The sequence below is a fragment of the Vulpes lagopus genome, chromosome 12, assembly GCF_018345385.1.
Source record: "Vulpes lagopus strain Blue_001 chromosome 12, ASM1834538v1, whole genome shotgun sequence".
Classification (NCBI taxonomy): Eukaryota; Metazoa; Chordata; class Mammalia; order Carnivora; family Canidae; genus Vulpes; species Vulpes lagopus.
The window spans coordinates 55,488,176-55,507,330 of record NC_054835.1 but is presented as its reverse complement, the minus strand read 5'-3'; the positions used below and the strand labels follow the sequence as shown (position 1 = coordinate 55,507,330).

The 19,155-nt window shown below is 56.6% G+C and overlaps 2 protein-coding genes across 4 annotated transcripts; both read left to right on the top strand.

The window, feature by feature from the left end:
• The first annotated feature begins 1,201 nt into the window (after positions 1-1,201).
• On the top strand, positions 1,202-7,479 carry TRIM65 (tripartite motif containing 65). Of its 2 annotated transcripts, XM_041726219.1 has the most exons (6): positions 1,202-1,652; positions 3,153-3,248; positions 3,709-3,942; positions 4,027-4,201; positions 4,335-4,400; positions 4,924-7,479. In XM_041726219.1, the coding sequence occupies exons 1-6, from the start codon at positions 1,215-1,217 to the stop codon at positions 5,511-5,513; spliced, it is 1,599 nt and encodes a 532-aa protein (XP_041582153.1). In that variant the 5' UTR covers positions 1,202-1,214; the 3' UTR covers positions 5,514-7,479. The 2 variants fall into 2 exon arrangements, with proteins under 2 accessions (XP_041582153.1, XP_041582152.1); XM_041726218.1 differs by having other exon boundaries at positions 3,709-4,201.
• Positions 7,480-13,154: 5,675 nt separating this feature from the next.
• TRIM47 (tripartite motif containing 47) lies at positions 13,155-18,468 on the top strand. Of its 2 annotated transcripts, none has more exons than XM_041727204.1 (6): positions 13,155-14,121; positions 15,199-15,294; positions 15,565-15,795; positions 15,968-16,166; positions 16,607-16,678; positions 16,965-18,468. In XM_041727204.1, the coding sequence occupies exons 1-6, from the start codon at positions 13,447-13,449 to the stop codon at positions 17,603-17,605; spliced, it is 1,914 nt and encodes a 637-aa protein (XP_041583138.1). In that variant the 5' UTR covers positions 13,155-13,446; the 3' UTR covers positions 17,606-18,468. The 2 variants fall into 2 exon arrangements, with proteins under 2 accessions (XP_041583138.1, XP_041583137.1); XM_041727203.1 differs by having other exon boundaries at positions 13,157-14,121; positions 16,604-16,678.
• Positions 18,469-19,155: the final 687 nt, after the last annotated feature.

The window sequence follows — 19,155 nt, the reverse complement described above, 5'->3', positions numbered from 1 at the left end:
GGGCACTCTGCCTCAAAATTAGGACAGGTTGGTTAGGAAAATTAGCCTTACATCTGCTCAGTCCGATGAGCACACTGCCCCAGGGCAGGTGCGACAGAGGATCCCGGGCTTCCAGAAGAGCTCCCTCCTGCAAACAAGGAACTCCCCAGCAGGGGGCCCACACGGAGAAGATTCCAAGAACAGCTGAATGTCGCTTTGGGCTTTCAGTAAAGGGGGGTATGAAAACCGTTGATTGGTCTCTGTGTTGGTGACCAGAACAGTTTACTTTTTTTTTTTTTATGTGCTTTTTCTAGTTTTTTTTTTTTTTTTTTAAGATTTTATTTATTCATGAGAGAGGCAGAGACATAGACAGAGGGAGAAGCAAGGCTCCATGCAGGAAGCCTGATGTGGGACTTGATCCGGGAACTCCAGGATCGCTCCCTAAGCCAAAGGCAGACGCTTAATTGCTGAGCCACCCGGGCGTCCCCGAACACAGCTTACTTTAAAAGAACCAAAATTTGGTAGCCTACAGAAAGGAAACACTCCAATATGGCAAATGCCTGAAACAGCTCAAGAAAAGGGCAGCGGAGAACCTCGGGTCCGGAGCGTATAGGGAACATGAGCTCTGTGCTCAGTGCTCTTACTGACAGGCGCAAACCCTGGGAAGTAGCTCCTGTTATCCAGGTTACGGATGAGGGGCCCAGAAGGGGTTCCCAAAGGTTCCCGTCCCTGGAGGCGGGGGCCGCACCCCTGCAAGGGAGCTGCTTAATGAGGGTTTCGAGAAGCGGGATGGAGCTCCCAGAGCGGGGCCACAGGGACTACCCGGACCTCAAACCCCCATCCTGGGGTGGCATGAGACGGCTCAGAGCCTGGGCAGAGGGGAGCAAGCACGCGCGGCAAGGGCCCAGGCGCGGGTGGGGGAGAGGCAACAGCTGCTCTCCTCCGCTAGGCGGGCCCACGCTGCTCCCCGCCACCCCGACGCCTCGTGCCCCCGCCCGCTCCCGGAGGCGCCCCGCCCCGCCTTCTCCCGCAGGTCGCGACCCGCCCGCGTTTAGAGGCACCGCCCCTGCACCGCCCTCCTCCCGCAGGCCCCGCCCCCGCGCCGTGCCCCGCGCCGCCCACCTTCGGAGGCCCCGCCCCGCCCCCTCCTCCCGCAGGCCCCGCCCCCGCGCCGTGCCCCGCGCCGCCCACCTTCGGAGGCCCCGCCCCGCGCGCCCTGAGGTGCCGCTGCCGCCATGGCCGCGCACGGGCTAGAGGACAAGCTCACCTGCTCCATCTGCCTGGGGCTCTTCCAGGAGCCGGTGACGCTGCCCTGCGGCCACAACTTCTGCAGGGCTTGCATCCGGGACTGGGGGGGCCGCTGCGACAAGGCGTGCCCCGAGTGCCGGGAGCCCTTCCCCGACGTCGCCGAGCTGCGCCGAAATGTGGCGCTCAGCGCCGTGCTCGAGGTGATGCGCGCCCGGGCCGTCCCGGCCCCCGGCTCCGACCCTGCCGCGACCCCCGGCGCCGCCCCGGCCCCTGGCCCCGGCCCGGGCGCGCGCTGCCCCCGACATGGGCGGCCACTCGACCTCTTCTGTCGCACAGAGGGTCTCTGCGTTTGCAGCGCGTGCACCGTGAACGAGTGTCGCCTCCACGAGCGGGCGCTGCTGGACGTCGAGCGTCGGGAGCGCGAGGTGACCCGGGGTGCCCCGCCCTGTCTCTCGGCGCCTGGGCTGGGGCGGGCTGCTTAAGCAGGAGAAGGCTTTGGGACGTTTGTTGTATTCCCGAGTAAGAGGACAAACAGGTGCTTGGAGTAGAGATTTCGGAGCTGGTGACAGGCCCAAGGTGAGACCCCAGGCCTGAGTGGCTGAAATGGAGTGAAGGTTCTGCGGGTGAGGAGGTCAGGGAGTCCGGAGCCAATGTTGGAGGATACCATCGTGGCTTCAGAAGTCAGAGACTGAGGATGAGTTGTTAGTGCTGAGGCTGAGCATGAAAGTGCAGTGCCGGCCCGCAGGTGACAGCAGCAGGAGGGAGGGAGTGGCAGGTGGCACAGGCAGATGGCACGTGCACACCGAAGGAGCTCATGTTCCCCTAGAGCGGGGTGAAGTTCTATGGGGTGTGAGAGGACCCCTGGCCATCCTGGGGGACAGTCAGATGGAACCAGCAGAGCGCGTCCTGGGTGTGGCACGTTGTACAACACTGAGGCCTTGGGTCCTGGGCAAAGACACAGGAATTGAGCTTTGGAAGATCTGATGCCTTTGGCCAGATTGTCCGTTTCTCTGTCTTGTTTTCTCATCTGTAAAGTGGGGATCACGATGGCCCTTGATCTCCTTGTCAAGTGCAGCTGGAAGAAGCAGAAGCAAGGCAGGCTCTTGACCAGGGGCAGGGAATGATGCTTTGCCCTGCTCCCATGAAAGCACAACATTGTGACCCTCATGGGTACCAGAGGAGTCACAAATATGGGTGCCCTCTTCTACCCCATGCCCAGAGCTGGGGCTGAGGCCTGACTGGGTATTTGGAAGAACCCACCCATGCAGACACACGTACTACACTGTCCGCTGGTCAAATAGCTTTGGTGCTTTGAGTTGTTGCCCCTTCGCTGCAAGGCTGCCTAAGCCAGAAGTACTGCTTCCACCGTTTATTGGCTGGGGGTAGTGTGGGGTGGGTTGTTTTGTTTTTTTTTTAAGATTTTTTTAAAATTTTATTTATTCATGACAGAGAGAGACAGGTAGAGGGAGAAGCAGGCTCTGTGCAGGGAGCCCGATGTGGGTCTCAATCCCAGGTCTCCAGGATCACACCCCCGGCTGAAGGTGGCACTAAACCACTTGGCCACCGGGGCTGCCCTGGGGTGGGTTTATAGCCCAGAGATGGTGGGTGCTGTGCCCCAGGTTCTTCAGCCTGCAAGATGAACTGGAGGTCAGGTTTAAAGCCCCAGGCCTCTGCTCTGCCTGTGTACCGCCCTGCTCCAGGTTAGGAATGGGCTTTGTCTGGGTCTCCCTGGGACTCTGACCCAGTTCACCCCGAGGCTCAGACCAAGGCCACTGTTCTGTGGGCTGGTCCACTGGTCAGCCTTTTGCCTGGGGTGGCACAAGGAGGGGGATGTCCCACATCTGCAGGTGTTTGTTGATGGAGGGGAGGACTTCACAGCCATTCCCAGTCCCCTCTTGTCACTTGTTCCCTGGTGGGCACCACAGGCCCAGCTGAGAGCCATGTTGGAGGTCACCCAGCAGCAGGCCACCCAGGCCGAGAGCCAGCTAGAGGAACTGCAGCGGCAAAGCAGCCAGATCCAGGTACGAGGCCTGTTTGACCCCCACTACATCCTCATGCTGTGTCCTTCAGGCAGCCAGCAGTGGGTCCCTGGGACGCTGGGTAGGAGGTGTGAGCTGCCTTGAAAATGCCTCCTGGGGGATCCCTGGGTGGCGCAGCGGTTTGGCGCCTACCTTTGGCCCAGAGCGCGATCCTGGAGACCCGGGATCGAGTCCCACGTCGGGCTTCCGGTGCATGGAGCCTGCTTCTCCCTCTGCCTGTGTCTCTGCCTCTCTCTCTCTCTCTCTCTCTCTGTGTGACTATCATAAATAAATTAAAAAAAAAAAAAAGAAAAAAAGAAAATGCCTCCTGGCAGCAGGGAGAGATGGACTGAGCAGAGTTGGGGGGGAAGGTCACAGGGGCCCCTGCTCCCCACATCCCCACCCCTCAGTCCAAGGGCAGCCTTGGCCCTGACCACCCGAGGCAACTCCATCACCCACTCAGAGCTCAGCCCATACCCTGGCCTCCGCCATCTCTGGCAAGTTCAGCTGCCTGCTCCAGGCCCTGGAGATGCGACAGGCCCTGGCCCTGGAGGACATCAAGGCGGCCAAGACACAGGCCCTAGCGCAGGCCCAGGATACAGAACAACAACTGCGGGGCCACCTGGAAGCCCTGTCTCGTTATGACCACAGGGTCCGACACGTCCTGGAACACTTGGATGACCGGACCTTCCTCCAGGTACCAGGCCCCAGGACAGCAGGTCGGGGGATGGCATCCCGGCACCTTGCCCAAAAGCTCACTGTGGCTGTCCCTGGGGCCCAGGAATCCCAGCTCCTGGCACCCCCGGAGCCTCTCAGGCCTCTGACTCCTCTGCGGTGGGACGGAGAGCAGCGGCTGGCCAGCCTGAAGGAGTCTCTGAGCCGGCTGTGTGGCCTCCTGCTAGATGAGGGGGGCCCCCGCAGGGCACCAGCAGAGGCCGCCAATTTGGGCCCCGTGGGTAAGGCTCACCCCGATCCCTCCCTACCCCTCGGGCCCAGCCGGCCCTCCCACGGCCCATGGGAACAGGATCAGGACTCTGCCCCCATGAGCTCTGGTCCCCATCACTGCCCTAAGACTTCTTTGTCTCCTAGAGGCCCCAGGTCCCCTGGCACCAGTCCCAAGCCCAGTGTGTCCACTGAGGAGGAAACTCTGGCAGAGTAAGAAGACTGGCATGTGTGCGTGCGCATACGCATGTGTGCATTGTGCGTTCGTGTGTCTATGTGTGCGTGTGAGCATTTGCACAGGTCTGTGTGGCTCTCTGTGTGTACCTGGGGGCGCGGGGGGCGTGTGCTGGGACTGTCCTGCCCTTCCTGGGATCTGGCCTGGCCCCCCCTCCCCGCACATCTGTCACAAGATGTAAGCCTCTTACACGTGGAGCCGATACGGGGGTAAGGAGATTCTGGGCACGAAAACCTGGGATCGCTTATGCTTCTTCCACTTGTTACGAAGTTAGGTTATTTTGGGAAGCCTGTTTCTTCATCTTTGAAATGAGGTAAACGGAAGAGGTCCCCCTTGCAGGCTACCTGCTGTGGTGACATCTGGTGCTTGGTCTGCTTGCTGTACACCCAAGTGTGTGGCTTGGCCCTGCTGGAGCTTCAGTTGCTATCTCTCCCTCTGGGGGCAAGATGGTGGACATGCACAGGTGTCCACCTGCTCACCTCCGTCCCTCTGTCCTGACAGATTATCGAAATCTGACCTTCGATCCAGACAGCGCCAATCGCCACCTCTACTTGTCTCGGCAGGACCAGCAGGTAAAGCACCGCCACAAGCCCCGGGACCTGGCCGGGCCAAGCAGCTTCGAGCTCTGGCAGGTGCAGTGTGCCCAGAGCTTCCAGAGCGGGCGACACTACTGGGAGGTGCATGCATCTAACCACTCAGTGACCCTGGGCGTCGCCTATCCAGAACTGACGCGGCGCAAGCAGGGTCCCCACACAGACAACATTGGGCGTGGGCCAAGCTCCTGGGGGCTCTGTGTTCAGGAGGACAGGGTGCAGGCTTGGCATAACGGGGAGGCCCAGCACCTCCCAGGAGTGTCAGGGCGGCTCCTGGGCATGGATTTGGACCTGGCCTCTGGCTGCCTCACCTTCTACAGCCTGGAACCCAAGGCCCAGCCTCTGCATACCTTCCATGCCATCTTCACCCAGCCCCTCTACCCTGTCTTCTGGCTCCTGGAGGGTAGAACCCTGACCCTGTGCCATCGGCCTCAGGCCAAGCTCCCTCCAGAGCTCCAGGAAGAGGCCTCGAGCCCAGCGGAGGAAAGCACAGGATGAAGCTCTGGGCCAGGAACAGGTGCCACCGTGCTTGTGTGACCAAGAGCTGCCCAGCCCCTAGCTTGGGGGCCTGAGGCCACAGCTATAATGGGACCAGCTTTTGGCCACAAGATTGACTCAGAAGGAGGCCGGGCCACTTGGAAAGAGAGATTGGGAGGATGCCCCCAAAATGGAGTTCACTTTTTCCAACATCATGGAAGGGCACGGGGACTAGGAAGGGACTAAAATGAGGACCCTGCCTGAGGAGAGCGCACTTCTCGGCGCTGCCTGGGCCTCGAGGTGGGTGCAGCGCCTGTGGGCTCCTGGGGCTGCAGGAGAGCTTGTGCAGTTGGGGCCTCACCCACGCTGCCATGCAAACACCCCGCAGCCGCTTGCCTCCCATGCAGATGACGTAGATCATAGGCATTTGGCGGGAGGCGAGAGGGCCCAAAGCACAAGCGATTCTGGAAGAAACCTAGAGAAAAGTGATCTTTATCTCTTTTCTCCCTCTTTTTTTTTCTTAACAATTTGATACACCTTAGTCTCTTATACATCTTTGTGATTGCATTTTATAAACACTTGTGTTTTTCGCATTCTGTTATCTAGCATAGCCATTTCTCACGGGATTAATATATTTTCCTGCACCACTGCAATATAAACAGTCTTCCCAAGGACTGTTAGAATTTATTTCCCCACTACGGGCATCTTCCACTTTCCAAAAGTTCAAGTTCTGCCACTTAGCTTTTATAAAAGACCTATATTGGTGTGGTTTCAAGTTTCTTCTGCTTCATGAAAAGAGGTACGATTGTAGGTCTTTTGTAAGGCACAGTGGCAGCGCCGCAAACTTTTGGAAGAGCCAGAGATGCTCGTCCCAGTGTGCTGTTTTTGCTCATGAAAGATTTCATATCGAACATTCCAGTTGTTTTATTTGGGGCTGTAAAAATGTCACCGCAATGCATATTTTTGAGCAGGAAGCTTTGGCCATATCCATGGCTACATATGTAGGCGGAATTCCCAGCGGAGTTCCTCAACCGAAAAAAAATGAGGGGCACCTGGGTGGTGCAGTTGGTTGAGCGTCTGACTCTTGGTTTCTGCTCAGGTCGTGATCTCAGGGTCATGAGATGGAGCCCTATGGGGTCCACGCTCAGTGAGGGGTCTGCTTAAGATCTCTTCCTCTCCCTCTGCCCCTACCCCCTTAAATAAATAAAATCTTTAAAAATAATAATGATGAGCACTTGAAGATTTTATTTTTATACAAATGGCCAAAATGAAGCAACCTTGAGTCAGGCGGACTCTTCCCCACCCCACCCCCACCAGCCAGCTTAGCTGGACACAGCCTCAGCCCCTGTCACCCCTACCCAGGGTGTGGGGATTAAATGCAGTGATGAGTGCAGGTGCCAGGACAGTGCTGGCTTCCTTTGTTTTTGCTACTCAGGAGGTACTTTCCTGAAGATCCCTGGACAGGCATTTGTGTTTCTGGAACTGGTGCTGCTGGGACCTAAGGCAACTGTAATTTTGTTACTTAAAACATTCCACTTCTTGGGCAGCCCAAGTGGCTCAGTGGTTTAGCACTGCCTTCAGCCCAGGGTGTGATCCTGGAGACCCGGGATCGAGTCCCAGGTCAGGCTCCCTGCATGGAGCCTGTTTCTCTCTCTGCGTCTCTCATGAATAAATAAATAAAATCTTTAAAAAGATTCAACTTCTTGACCTGGGTGGTGGTTACAAGGATGTTGGCCTTATAACTATTTATGCTGTACATATATGCTTTATATACTCAGGAATAATTATTTTACAATAAATTCTTTATTTTTTATGTTTTCATAAACAACAAATTTTTTAAAGGATGACACATGCAAAAACACATACTCCAGAAAAACACAAAATATTTTTGTAGGGACACCTGCGTGTAGCGTCTGCCTTCAGCTCAGGGTATAATCCTGGGATCCAGGATCGGGTCCCACATCAGGCTCCCTGCATGGAGCCTGTTTCTCCCTCTGTCTGTGTCTCTGCTTCTCTGTGTGTCTCTCATGAATAAATAAATAAATATTTTAAAATATAGATTTTTTTTGTATTTGTGAAAAATATATCTCTTTCCCATATTGTAACCTGGTGCCAGCCCCCCACATTCAATCCTGCAGCTACCTCCCCAGCTAGCTCCCTGTTCAAGGGTGGGGCCAGGCCTCTGACCAGTACACCCTGGGCAAAGAGCTTCTAAGAAGACTCCTAAGTTGGGGACTCTGCAAACATGGGGCAGGGGCTCTGGCACCAAACAGCCAGATGGGGAGAACTGCTGGGCAGGTGGGTTGACAGTTGCTGAGAGACCCAGCAGGGGAGGAATCAGGATGGGGCTGGCCCAGCAGCTGGCATCGATGGCTGTCCTCATGTAGAGTCTAACCATCACCACCACAACCAACCTCCTGCCATCCCAAAGCCCCATACGTGTCCATGTCCCATTGGCTGTGCCCATGCTCTGAAAGGGGGAGAGAAAGGAAGAACAGCCCCCTTCTGCTTCTGTGGTGGGAAAGGTTTGGGGTCTTTATTCTATGATACTACCTTTTATCAGATTGTTAGTCCTTTCCGTGTTGTTCTGTGGGAGTGTTCCTTATTGTGACCCTTCATCTTTATCTACATGTGGTGAGATGCTACTGCCCTTTTTGTAGATTGTTTTTCAAGTAGGTGTGGGGCAACCCTTTGCAAATCTGTTGGAGAGCTGCTTCAAATGAAATGCCCCAGATCCACCTGACTCTGACAGAAGTCTGTCTCCTCCGTGGGAAAAACACACTGGGAAGAGGGAAAAAGAGCATGGACTTTGGGGTGTAACATTTGTAAGGGCAGGACACTAGATTAGCCTGTAGGTGTTTCCGGTATATCTGCCTCGCCGCTCTAGATCTGAGCTTCTCTGAGGCAGAATCAGGACGATGGGCACACAGGCAGGATAAGGCAGGGCAGAGGGACAAGAGAGATGTTAAAAGATATGGGACTTAGATGTCCAGGGAGATGAGGGGGTTGGGTTGAAGGCTTGAGTTCCCCAGGCAGGAAGGGATGGAGGGAGCAGCATGGTGCTGTAGGTGTGGCTTCAAGTACCATGGGCCTGGAAGCTAGAAGACAGTGGAGTCAGGCTTCCTGAAGGCAAGGGATTCTCTTTTTTTTTTTTTTTTAATTTTTTTAAATTTTTATTTACTTGTGATAGTCACAGAGAGATAGAGAGAGAGGCAGAGACACAGGCAGAGGGAGAAGCAGGCTCCATGCACCGGGAGCCCGACGTGGGATTCGATCCCGGGTCTCCAGGATCACGCCCTGGGCCAAAGGCAGGCCCCAAACCGCTGCACCACCCAGGGATCCCAGGCAAGGGATTCTCATTCGAGAATTCCATACCCAGCCCAACTGCCAGTTGGTGTTGGAGCCTGAAAAATTACTTTTGTGGGCATTTTCACATCCATCCTCAGGAATCCCCCAGAAGATGTGCTCTTCCAAAGTAAAGAAGTAAATTCATTGAAGGGGAAGGAAGACCTGGGACCCAAGCAACAAGTAATCAACACAGAAGAGAAGTGATAGAGAATTGAAGTCTCCAGAAACTCCAGCATAAACATCCCCACACATGTTCAAGGTTTATGAGCACAGGGTTTACGGATGAGGAAGTAAATGCCAAAAGAAATAGTTAAGAAGGCAGCCTGGGTGGCTCAGTGGTCTAGTGCCAACTTCAGCCCAGGGCATGATCCTGGAGACCAGGGATTGAGTCCCACATCGGTCTCCCTGCATGGAGGCTGCTTCTCCCTCTGCCTGTGTCTCTGCCTCTCTCCTCTCCCTCTCTCTCTCTCTCTCTCTCTCCTCTGTCTCTCATGAATAAATAAATAAAATCTTTAAAAAAGAAAGAAATGGTTAAGAGTTGAAACTGGTGGTCGCGGGAGCAGGCCTCATGAGTAGGTGGGACACGCAACTGCCAGCTCTGTTATAAACCTCATTAAATTGTTTACTTTGTAAACTCAATTATTTTGAAATGAATACAAATAAAAAAAAAAACTTTTAAGTAGGTCAAAATGAGGTGCCTGGCTGGTTAGTCAGAAGAGCATTCAACTCTTGATCTTGGGGTCATGCATTAGCCCCACGTTTGGTGTAGAGGTTACTAAAAAAAATAGATAAAAAATATATATATATCGAAACCATTCAGTGCTACTGTGGAACCTGGCTTGGATCCCATTTCAATTTCATAGATGTAAGCGAGGCTGGGAATGGCTTGCTCATTACTCCCATTTCTGGACTGCTTTTGCTTACTTTTGTTTCAGTTTTTTTTTTAAGATTTTATTTATTTATTCATGAAAGACAGAGAGAGAGAGAGGCAGAGACACAGGCAGAGGGAGAGGGAGAAGCAGGCTCCATGCCGGGAGCCGGATGTGGGACTCGATCCCGGGACTCCAGGATCACGCCCTGAACTGAAGGCAGGCACTAAACCACTGAGCCACCCAGGGATCCCCACTTTTGTTTCAGTTTTGCCTTTCTTTTTTTCCCCTTTCAATGAATACTCCAGCCATGTAGACAAGTTCATATATGAGATTTAGGATTATTCTCAGGTCACACTTTTCTGGGTTTAAATTCTCCCCCCTCCACAGGATGAGCTGTGTGACCTCTGGCAAAATGCACAACCGGTTGGAATTCCATTTCCCATCCTTCATGACATAGTTCTTGCAGGGGCAGAGTGAGATACGGGTGTGAGCATGTTCCTGCCGACGTCAAAAACACCCATTACCTTTCCCCCTCAGGAGCCAATTCATTCCATAAAGAATTAACATGTCAGGCAACCTTAAAGCTCTGATAATGGAAATGAAGTATTAAAACACCACTGTCTTGACAAATCACATCTCTGAGCTTTCCTAGGGAAGCGGCTCTTCCTAAGCATGCACCCTGGGGTGCTCTGGGGTGGGAGCAGAAGGTCGGCCGGCACCTATGAACACTCCCTAACCCAAGTGGCACCCCTCACCCCTCCAGAACCAGGCTGGTCTGTGGTCTCCGCAAGACCGGGCAGCCTGGCTTGCAGCCGGGCAGCAGGGTGGTGCTGATGTCTGAGCCTCCAAACTGTTCCTGGGTCTTGGCAAACAAGGGACAGTCATGATCAAGAAGTGATCCCTGTGGAAACCAACGTATGGAACTCATTACCCGTCTTCCTGCCAAACTGGGCACACCCAGGCCGGTACCCCTGCTACTCCTCTGCTGCAAGATCTGTTCCCGCCTTAGTTTCTGCACGCCTGAGTCCTAGCAACGCATGAAAGCCCAGCTCAGATGCCACCTCCTCCACACAGGCCTCCATGATCCGCCCTCCCTTCCCGTGAGTCCCCCAGGATTGCACCCCTCATTTAATATTACACAGACCTTAGTTTTCTTCCCTCCTTCCAGGAAAGACATAAGGCAGCTCTGCATAGCATCTTTCTAAATTAGACAGTTTTTTAAAGATTTTATGTATTTATTCATGAGAGACCCAGAGAGAGAGGCAGAGACATAGGCAGAGGGAAAAGGAGGCTCCCAGCGGGGAGCCTGATGTGGGACTCGATCCCAGGACCTGATCCAAAGGCAGACGCTCAACTACTGAGCCACCCAGGTGCCCCTAAATTAAACATTCTTAAGCTGGGGGTCTTGATGAGAAAATTCTCTGTATTTTCACTGTTCTCTAAACTGAAATTTAACATTTCTTTCTATTACAAATGGAAAGAACACACTACGGAGGAGTTAGCAATTCTGTGACTTGTCACCAACAGAAATTACAGATATTTTCATAGCACGTTATGTGGCGACAGAGTAACTCAAATATCACTTATGTTTATCACTATTTCAAAAATACATTATTAGCCTCCATCAGTATTTGTTATTTATTGGGTTAAAGAAATACATATGGGGCATCTAGGTGGCTCAGTCAATTAAGCATCTGTCTCCGGCTCAGGTCATGATCCCAGGGTCCTGGGATCAAGCCCCATGTTGTCTAGCTCCCTGCTCATCAGCGAGCCTGCTTCTCCCTCTCCCTCTGCCTGCACCTCCCCCTGCTTGTGCTCTCTCTCTCTCTCTCTCTCTGTGTCAAATAAATACATACCGTCTTTTAATTTTTTTTCAAAAAAATAAATACATACAACTCTATCACAAATTTATTTTCTTAATATTTTGTACCTGTATTTCAGTATAATCAGTCTCCATGGAATCTTGCACATTTTGTTTTGTACATTTGAAAGCATAACTTTGGAAAAGGCTGCACCAGGCTTTGAGAGGAGCTCCGGTGTGATGAGAAAGGTTAAGCCCCACTTATGGATGGAACACCCCTCCTCACCCTTTTATTCCTTCCTCTTTGGACTCTTGCCAGCAGGAGGTCTGGGGGGGGGACCTTTTTTTTAAGGAACTTTTAATTTTAGAATAATTGTAAATGTACAAAAAATTTGCAAAGATAACTCAGAGTTCCCAGATACCTCCCTCCTAACTTCTTCTTTTGTTAACATCTTACATAATTATGATGCATTTGTCACAATTAAGAGCCAGTATTGATACATTAACTACAGTCCATAATTTATTCAAATCTCCCTACTAGTTTTTCCTTAATGTCTTTTCTGTCTCAGAAATGCATCCAGAACACATATAACATTACTCATCACATCTACTGAGGCTCTTCATGGCTGGGACAGTTTCTCAGACTTGACCCCCTACTATTTGTGTGTATGTGTGTGTGTGTGTGTGTGTGTGTGTGTGTGGCCATTTTTTTTTTTTTTTTGAAGGTTTTGAGGAGTATTGGCCAGGTATTTTGTAGACTGTCCCTCCACTGGGATTTGTGTGATGTTTTAATCATGATTAGACTGGGCTATGGGTTTTGGAGAGGAAGACCATCCTATACAGGGTGCTTAGTGTCAACATGACTTATCACTATTGACAGTGACCTTGATCACTTGGCTGAGGTCCTGCTTGCCAGGCTTCACCACTATAAAGTGATTCTTTTTTTTTTTTTTTCTTTAAGATTTTATTTATTTATTCATGAGAGACACAGAGAGAGAGGCAGAGGGAGAAGCAGGCTCCCCGCCCAGAGCCCGATGTGGGACTCAATCCTGGCACACGACACTCAACTGCTGAGCCACGCAGGCATCCCTATAAAGTGATTCTTTAGCTCCCTTTGGAAGAAAGTCACTGTGCGCAGCCCACGTTTAAGAAGTAGGAAACTGGGCCATCTAGGAGTATGTATAACAGTTACTTTGAATTCTTCTGAATGGGAGATTCTGTGCTCCTTTGTTTATTTACCCAGTCATTTATTTACATCAGTATGCACTCACGGGTGTTTATTTTATACTTTGGGTTATAAGCCAATACTACTTTATTTTGTTGCCATTTTTTAAAAAACAACATTATTAAGTGCATGGCTGGACAAGCCTTAAATGCCTCCGCTCGGGAACCCCACACCTCAAGCCCCAGACACAAGTGCCTGCGCCCCGGGGTCCTGGAGGGAAACTGAATTATCTCAGACAAGGGACTGGGAGGGTGACATCGACTTCCCGTTTCAAGTTTAGAAAAGCCCGAGTTCCCCACAGGGGTAAATAGAGTCGCTAAGGGGCAAAAACAAGCGCACAGCAGCGGTTCATTCTCAACAGCTCAGGAACTTGGCTAACAAGGGCGGCGGGGAGGTCTGGAGCCGGGGGCGGCCTTGAGGGGGGATGAGGGGTGCCGGGGGGGTGCCGGGGGGTGCACTCCCCGTGTGCCGCCCTCCCCTTGGGCCGGGAGGCACGGTCGTCCGGGGGCCCCTCGGGGTCACACGGGGCCGGGGCCGCGCGCGCAGCCTGGGCTGGGGCCGGTGTCCCGGGCCCCGGGGGCGGGCCGAGCGGGGGACGGAAGGGGGCTGGGCCCTTGGCCGGGGTCCCGGGGGCGGGGCCGCAGCGCGCGGGCCGGGGCCCTCCCTGGGCGGGCGCAGAGCAGGCGGCGCCCGGGCGGCCGCGGAGCTATGGACGGCAGCGGGCCCTTCGGCTGCCCCATCTGCCTGGAGCCGCTCCGGGAGCCGGTGACGCTGCCCTGCGGCCACAACTTCTGCCTGGCCTGCCTGGGCGCGCTCTGGCCGCACCGCGGCGCGGGTGGCACCGGCGGGCCCGGAGGCGCGGCCCGCTGCCCGCTGTGCCAGGAGCCCTTCCCCGACGGCCTGCAGCTCCGCAAGAACCACACGCTGTCCGAGCTGCTGCAGCTCCGCCAGGGCTCGGGCTCGGGCTCCGCGCCCGGGCCCGGCCCGGCCCCGGCCCCGGAGCCCACGCCGCCCAGCGCGCCGCCCAGCGCCCCGGAGCCCTCGGCTCCCTGCGCGCCCGAGCCCTGGCCCGGCGGCGAAGAGCCCGTGCGCTGCGACGCGTGCCCCGAGGGCGCCGCCCTGCCCGCCGCGCTGTCCTGCCTGTCCTGCCTCGCCTCCTTCTGCCCCGCGCACCTGGGCCCGCACGACCGCAGCCCCGCGCTGCGCGGACACCGCCTGGTGCCGCCGCTGCGCCGGCTGGAGGAGAGCCTGTGCCCGCGCCACCTGCGGCCGCTCGAGCGCTACTGCCGCGCCGAGCGCGTGTGCCTGTGCGAGGCCTGCGCCGCCCAGGAGCACCGGGGCCACGAACTCGTGCCGCTGGAGCAGGAGCGCGCGCTCCAGGAGGTGGGCGCAGGCAGCGGGGGCGGGCGGGGGGTGCCAGGGCGGGCGAGGGCCGAGCGGGGGTGGGGGGACCATGGATCCAGCCCCCTGCCCTTCCCTGGTAGGGCCCTAATGCCCTCTAACCTGGCCCTTTGGCGTCCTTTCCAATACTGACAATGTCACCCATCCATCCACTCGCTGTGGGACGTTCTGCTCGAGTTGGGAATGGGGGTTGGAGGAGCCCAGAGGGAACGCGAGAAGGACTGGAAGGGCAAGCAGGGGCCTGAAGCCCGGTCCAGTGACAGGGAGCAGTCAGGACCGCGGGGGTCCGGGCCGGCGGGGTCCCCGCCTGCTGATTCTGGCCTCTCCTCCGCCTAGCGCTGGGCCGGGTTCTTGGCGGTCCCAGGTCACATTTGGCCTGGGCTGAGGCATCGGGTTTAGATGGGTGTGGCAGGCGACAGGAGTGTGGCAGAGGGTGGACCTAGCATACAGACCGCTCTTGTCCAGCTGTTCCGGGGCCGGGGAGGGAGCATGTGCTCTCAGGCCGTCAACCACCTCCACCCCCAGTTTCCTTTGGCCTCCAGCCCAGTCTTGGCGCCTCTGGCCTTGGGATTTTCCGTCTCTCCTGCCTGGAGCAGTGACTCATAAGACCCAGGGGATTTGCCCGGAATCCCCATTTTTCAGGCCTGGAATGGGGATACAGACTCTTGGGGGACAGTGATCCCCGAGACAGCTGAATGCCCTCTGTGTAGCACCTACCCCACTCTCTCTGCCTCGTCCTCACTGAAGGAAGTTCTCCAGCGAGTTCAGCGACATTGAGGAGCAGGGATGGCCCTGTGCTTGCCCATTGGTCAGAGAGTCGAGGCACAGAGCCCACAAACCTGCCCAGCCTGTGCTCTCCCCAGACATTTGGGAATGGCACCCACCTGGGCTCCAAGCACCTCTGGCATATTATGGGATGTCATGGCCACTCCCAGTCCCACCTGTGCACACATACCACTCCCGGGTCATCCCTCTTCTCCCCCTTGGTGAGGCCTGGTAGCCCAGAGTAGGGCTGTGGCCACTGCCAGGCCCCATGCTGATTAAGGGTATCACCCACAGGCGGACCAATCCAAAGTCCTGAGTGCCGTGGAGGATCGCATGGATGAGCTGGGCGCTGGCATTGCACTGTCCCGGCGCACGGTGGCCCTCATCAAGGTTGGACCCCACGCTGACCCCGTCCCCGTGCAGTCCTGCAGCAGGCTCCTGGCAATGAGCTGGTAGCACGCTATGGTCCTCTCCAAAGAGGCCTGTGCGCAGGGCACTGTCTGGTCCCGCTGAGCATGAGCGGCTCCTCTGACCTGGCACATAGATCCAGGACAGCCGGGGCTGGTCCCTCTATCCCCGCAAGAGGGCAAGGTGGGAAGGATGGGGCCAGAATCACACTGCTCTTGCCCTCATCCTTGTCCCCTGTGTCGTCCCGAGCAGAGCGCAGCCTTGGCAGAGCGGGAGAAGGTGAGCCGACTGTTCACCGAGGCTGCGGCCATCCTGCAGGGCTTCCAGACAGAGGTGCTGGGCTTCATCGAGGAGGGGGAGGCCACCATGCTGGGCCGCTCCCAGGGTGACCTGCGGCGCCAGGAGGAACAGCGCAGTAGGCTGAGCCGGGCCCGCCACAACCTCAGTCAGGTCCCCGAGGCCGACTCGGTCAGCTTCCTGCAGGTAAGAACAGCTCTCCTGGGCCAGAGAGGGCACGGGAGGGGGTCAGGCAAGGAGTGGGGAGGGCAGGCGGGGCTGCCTGGGCTCCAGGGCTGTGCCATAGTCCCACAGGGCTCCCCCCGCAGCCCAAGGAGCTGGAACCAGCAAGGCCTCACTAGTCATTTCTCTGGCACAGGAGCTCCTGGCATTGAGGCTGGCCCTGGAGGAGGGGTGCGGCCCTGGGCCCGGCCCCCCAAGGGAGCTCAGCTTCACAAAATCCTCCCAAGCCGTGCGAGCGGTGAGAGATGTGCTGACGGCGGCCTGTGCCAGCCAGTGGGAGCAGCTGCGGGGGTTGGGCGGTGATGAAGACGAGCTGCAGAAGTTGGGCACGGAAGGTGGGTGCCCCCCAAGTGACTCACCCTTCCCCAGGCTCCCCACACAGGGCCCCAGGCCTGGCACCCGTTCAGGAGTAGAAGATGGAAACTGTGTGCCTGGCACAGGGTGGGCCCCAACTCCTACTGGCGAGCAAAGCCACCGATCCGGCCCCTGCGGCCACAGCCCAAAGGATCAGGGGGTCAAGGGAGCCCCTCCTGCCCTGCCCTTGAGTTTCAGAGGGGCTGGGCGGGGAGGGGGTGGAGCAGGGGCAGAACCCAAGGACCAGGCTTGCATGTGAGGACGGAGTCCCATATTTGGGTGTGTGCCTGTGCCCAGGTATTGGCCGGGAGGATGCAGGAGGAGAGGGATTTTGGTCACAGGCTCAGGGGAGAAGCACCTTGCATCCCTGCCCAGCCACGGGCAGCTGGAGCGAACCCCTCCCCTGTCTCTTCTGCAGCAGATGCCGAGTCCCAAGACCCCGATAGCACCAACAACGTGGAGAGTGAGGCTCCCAGGGATTACTTCCTCAAGTGTAAGTGGACGCCTGGGCTCTCCCTCTGCCCGCACCAGGCCCTCCAGAGGCTGCTGGGCTGGGCCCTACTGCACAAAGGCTTGGATTCCCTCCTTCCCCTCCCACCCCATTCTTTCTGGGGGGAACTGGGTCAGCTCACTGGGTGCTCTCCAGGGGGGCTGAGTCATGCTGGTCACGAAGGCGGGGGGTGGGGGGCTGTGTTGAGGGAGGTGGTCATCTGGCGGAGAGGCTATCCCACCTGCCCCCAACCCTGAGCCCCATGTCTCTCTCCTGTCCCCCGGAGCAGTCGCCTACATCGTGGACCTGGACAGCGACACGGCAGACAAGTACTTGCAGCTGTTTGGGACCAAAGGTGTAAAGAGGGTGCTGTGTCCCATCAACTACCCTGAGTCACCCACCCGCTTCACCCACTGCGAGCAGGTGCTGGGTGAGGGCGCCCTGGACCGGGGCACCTACTACTGGGAGGTAGAGATCATTGACGGCTGGGTCAGCGTGGGGGTCATGGCCGAAGACTTCTCCCCGCAAGAGCCCTACGATCGGGGCCGGCTGGGCCGCAACGCCCATTCCTGCTGCCTGCAGTGGAATGGACGGAGCTTCTCCGTCTGGTTCCACGGGCTCGAGGCGCCCCTGCCCCAGCCCTTCTCGCCCACCGTCGGGATCTGCCTAGAATATGCTGACCGAGCCCTGGCCTTCTACGCCGTGCGGGACGGCAAGATGAACCTGCTTCGGAGGTTGAAGGCCTCCAGGGCCCGCCGGAGCAGCACCCTGGCCTCCTCCATCGACCCCTTCCAGAGCCGCCTGGATGGCCATTTTGCAGGACTCTTCACTCGCAGGCTCAAGCCTGCTTTCTTCCTGGAGAGTGTGGACGCCCACCTGCAGATCGGGCCTCTCAAGAAGTCCTGCATATCTGTGCTGAAGAGGAGGTGATGCCGGAGGGCATGGGGCCTCCTGCAGTGTTTCTGCTCCTGGGAAGCTAGCTTCTCTGCACACCCCCATCTTGACCCCAGGGAACGGCACTGTGGAGTCCCCCACCTCCCCAGGCTTCTCATTCCTGGAGGCCTCCTGGGCCTTCCACCTCTCAAGGGGCGTCCCCCAGACCCCTTGAAATGCCCCTTAGACCCTGTCCCCCTGTAGGCCTTATTTCTGGGAGAGAAAGCCAGAGCGGGGACAGATCCAGGCTACCCAGTCCCTCCTTTCCCAGGTTCCTGGGACAGTGCCTGGCACATAGTAGGTGCTGAATAAATATTTGTTGAATGAATAACTCCTTTTTCTATCCTTCTCTCCACCCATCAGGAATTCTCATCTTTGGAGAGCTGATCTTGAAAGGCAGGAGGTCCCAGGATTCCTGGGGGGGAAAGTGGGGGGTGGGGAGCCCTGGCCCAGAAGGAGGGGCTGAAAAGAGCTGCCTGCCCTTTGGGGCAGCCCTTCTCCTGGTTCTGGGCAGGGGCTGCTAGAGGTGGCTTCTCCAGAGGGGGCCAAGCCCCCCAGTCCTTCCGGCTGCTTGAGTGTTTGTTTCGTGGCCCGTTCCCATGAGCTATTTTCATCCTTGATGCCACAGCCCGGTTCTAGACCTGCCTTCTGGGGTTTGTGCCCAGGGCTAAATGCAGAGCACATACCCCCCAGGAGCAGGGCACCACTCCTGGGTGTGGGCAAGAAAGTTTCAGAGATGGGATGCCTGGGTGGCTCAGCGGTTGGGCACCTGCCTTCGGCCCAGGGCGTGATCCTGGAGTCCTGGGATCGAGTCCCACATTGGGCTCCCTGAGTGGAGCCTGCTTCTCCCTCTGCCTATGTCTCTGCCTCTCTCTCTCTCTGTGTCTCTCTCATGAATAAATAAATAAAATCTAAAAAAGAAGAAAGAAAGTTTGAGAGCTACAGCTGCTTTCATACACACACACACACCCCTTCTCAGTCGGGGTGGGCTGCGGCCCAGAAGGCCCCAGGATGTGGCTGGAGGTAAGAATGCCTCCAATAAAGGGGTCTGTGTCCTCCTCCAGAATCCCCTTCAGTGCCCCCACACTCAGCCTTGCAGCTGGAACACAGCTCTACTCTGGGGAGACCCAGGCTTGCACCCCAGTAGAGCCTTTGCTTTTCTCCCAGGAAGGCCCAGGGCCCCCCACTGCCCCACAGCCCTCAGCCCAATCCAGGATGCCCACCGCCCACAGGGAGGCCACACCAGGAGCGTGTTTCCAGGCCAGTCCCTCCTCCCTGGGTTCTCTGGGGCCCAGGTGCCCCCTAGAAAGGGTCCATGCCCGCCAGACTGGCACAGACAGAGGCTCCTCAGGCAGGAGTCCAAGGTCAGACGGGACAATGGGTGAGTTATGCAGCCAGACAGCAAGGCCATACAAGTCCTGCCCTGGCTCAGCAGCTAAAAATAGCCCCTCCTTCGGAGCTCTGCTTTTGCCCAGTAGCCAGGATGTTGTTTTTCCGGGTGGGGCCTCTTTGCTCTTGGTGCTTTGTGTTTTCAACACGGTTTCCTT

What these genes read in the sequence shown, in the direction of transcription:
- TRIM65 (XM_041726218.1), top strand. Translation starts at nt 1,215, where the DNA reads ATGGCCGCGCACGGGCTAGAGGACAAGCTCACCTGCTCCATCTGCCTG. An exon ending in TCGAGCGTCGGGAGCGCGAG is followed by an intron (nt 1,653 to 3,152) that starts GTGACCCGGGGT and finishes TGGGCACCACAG; the next exon opens with GCCCAGCTGAGAGCCATGTT. An exon ending in GAGGAGGAAACTCTGGCAGA is followed by an intron (nt 4,401 to 4,923) that starts GTAAGAAGACTG and finishes CTGTCCTGACAG; the next exon opens with ATTATCGAAATCTGACCTTC.
- TRIM47 (XM_041727203.1), top strand. Translation starts at nt 13,447, where the DNA reads ATGGACGGCAGCGGGCCCTTCGGCTGCCCCATCTGCCTGGAGCCGCTC. An exon ending in AGGAGCGCGCGCTCCAGGAG is followed by an intron (nt 14,122 to 15,198) that starts GTGGGCGCAGGC and finishes TATCACCCACAG; the next exon opens with GCGGACCAATCCAAAGTCCT. An exon ending in GCACGGTGGCCCTCATCAAG is followed by an intron (nt 15,295 to 15,564) that starts GTTGGACCCCAC and finishes CGTCCCGAGCAG; the next exon opens with AGCGCAGCCTTGGCAGAGCG.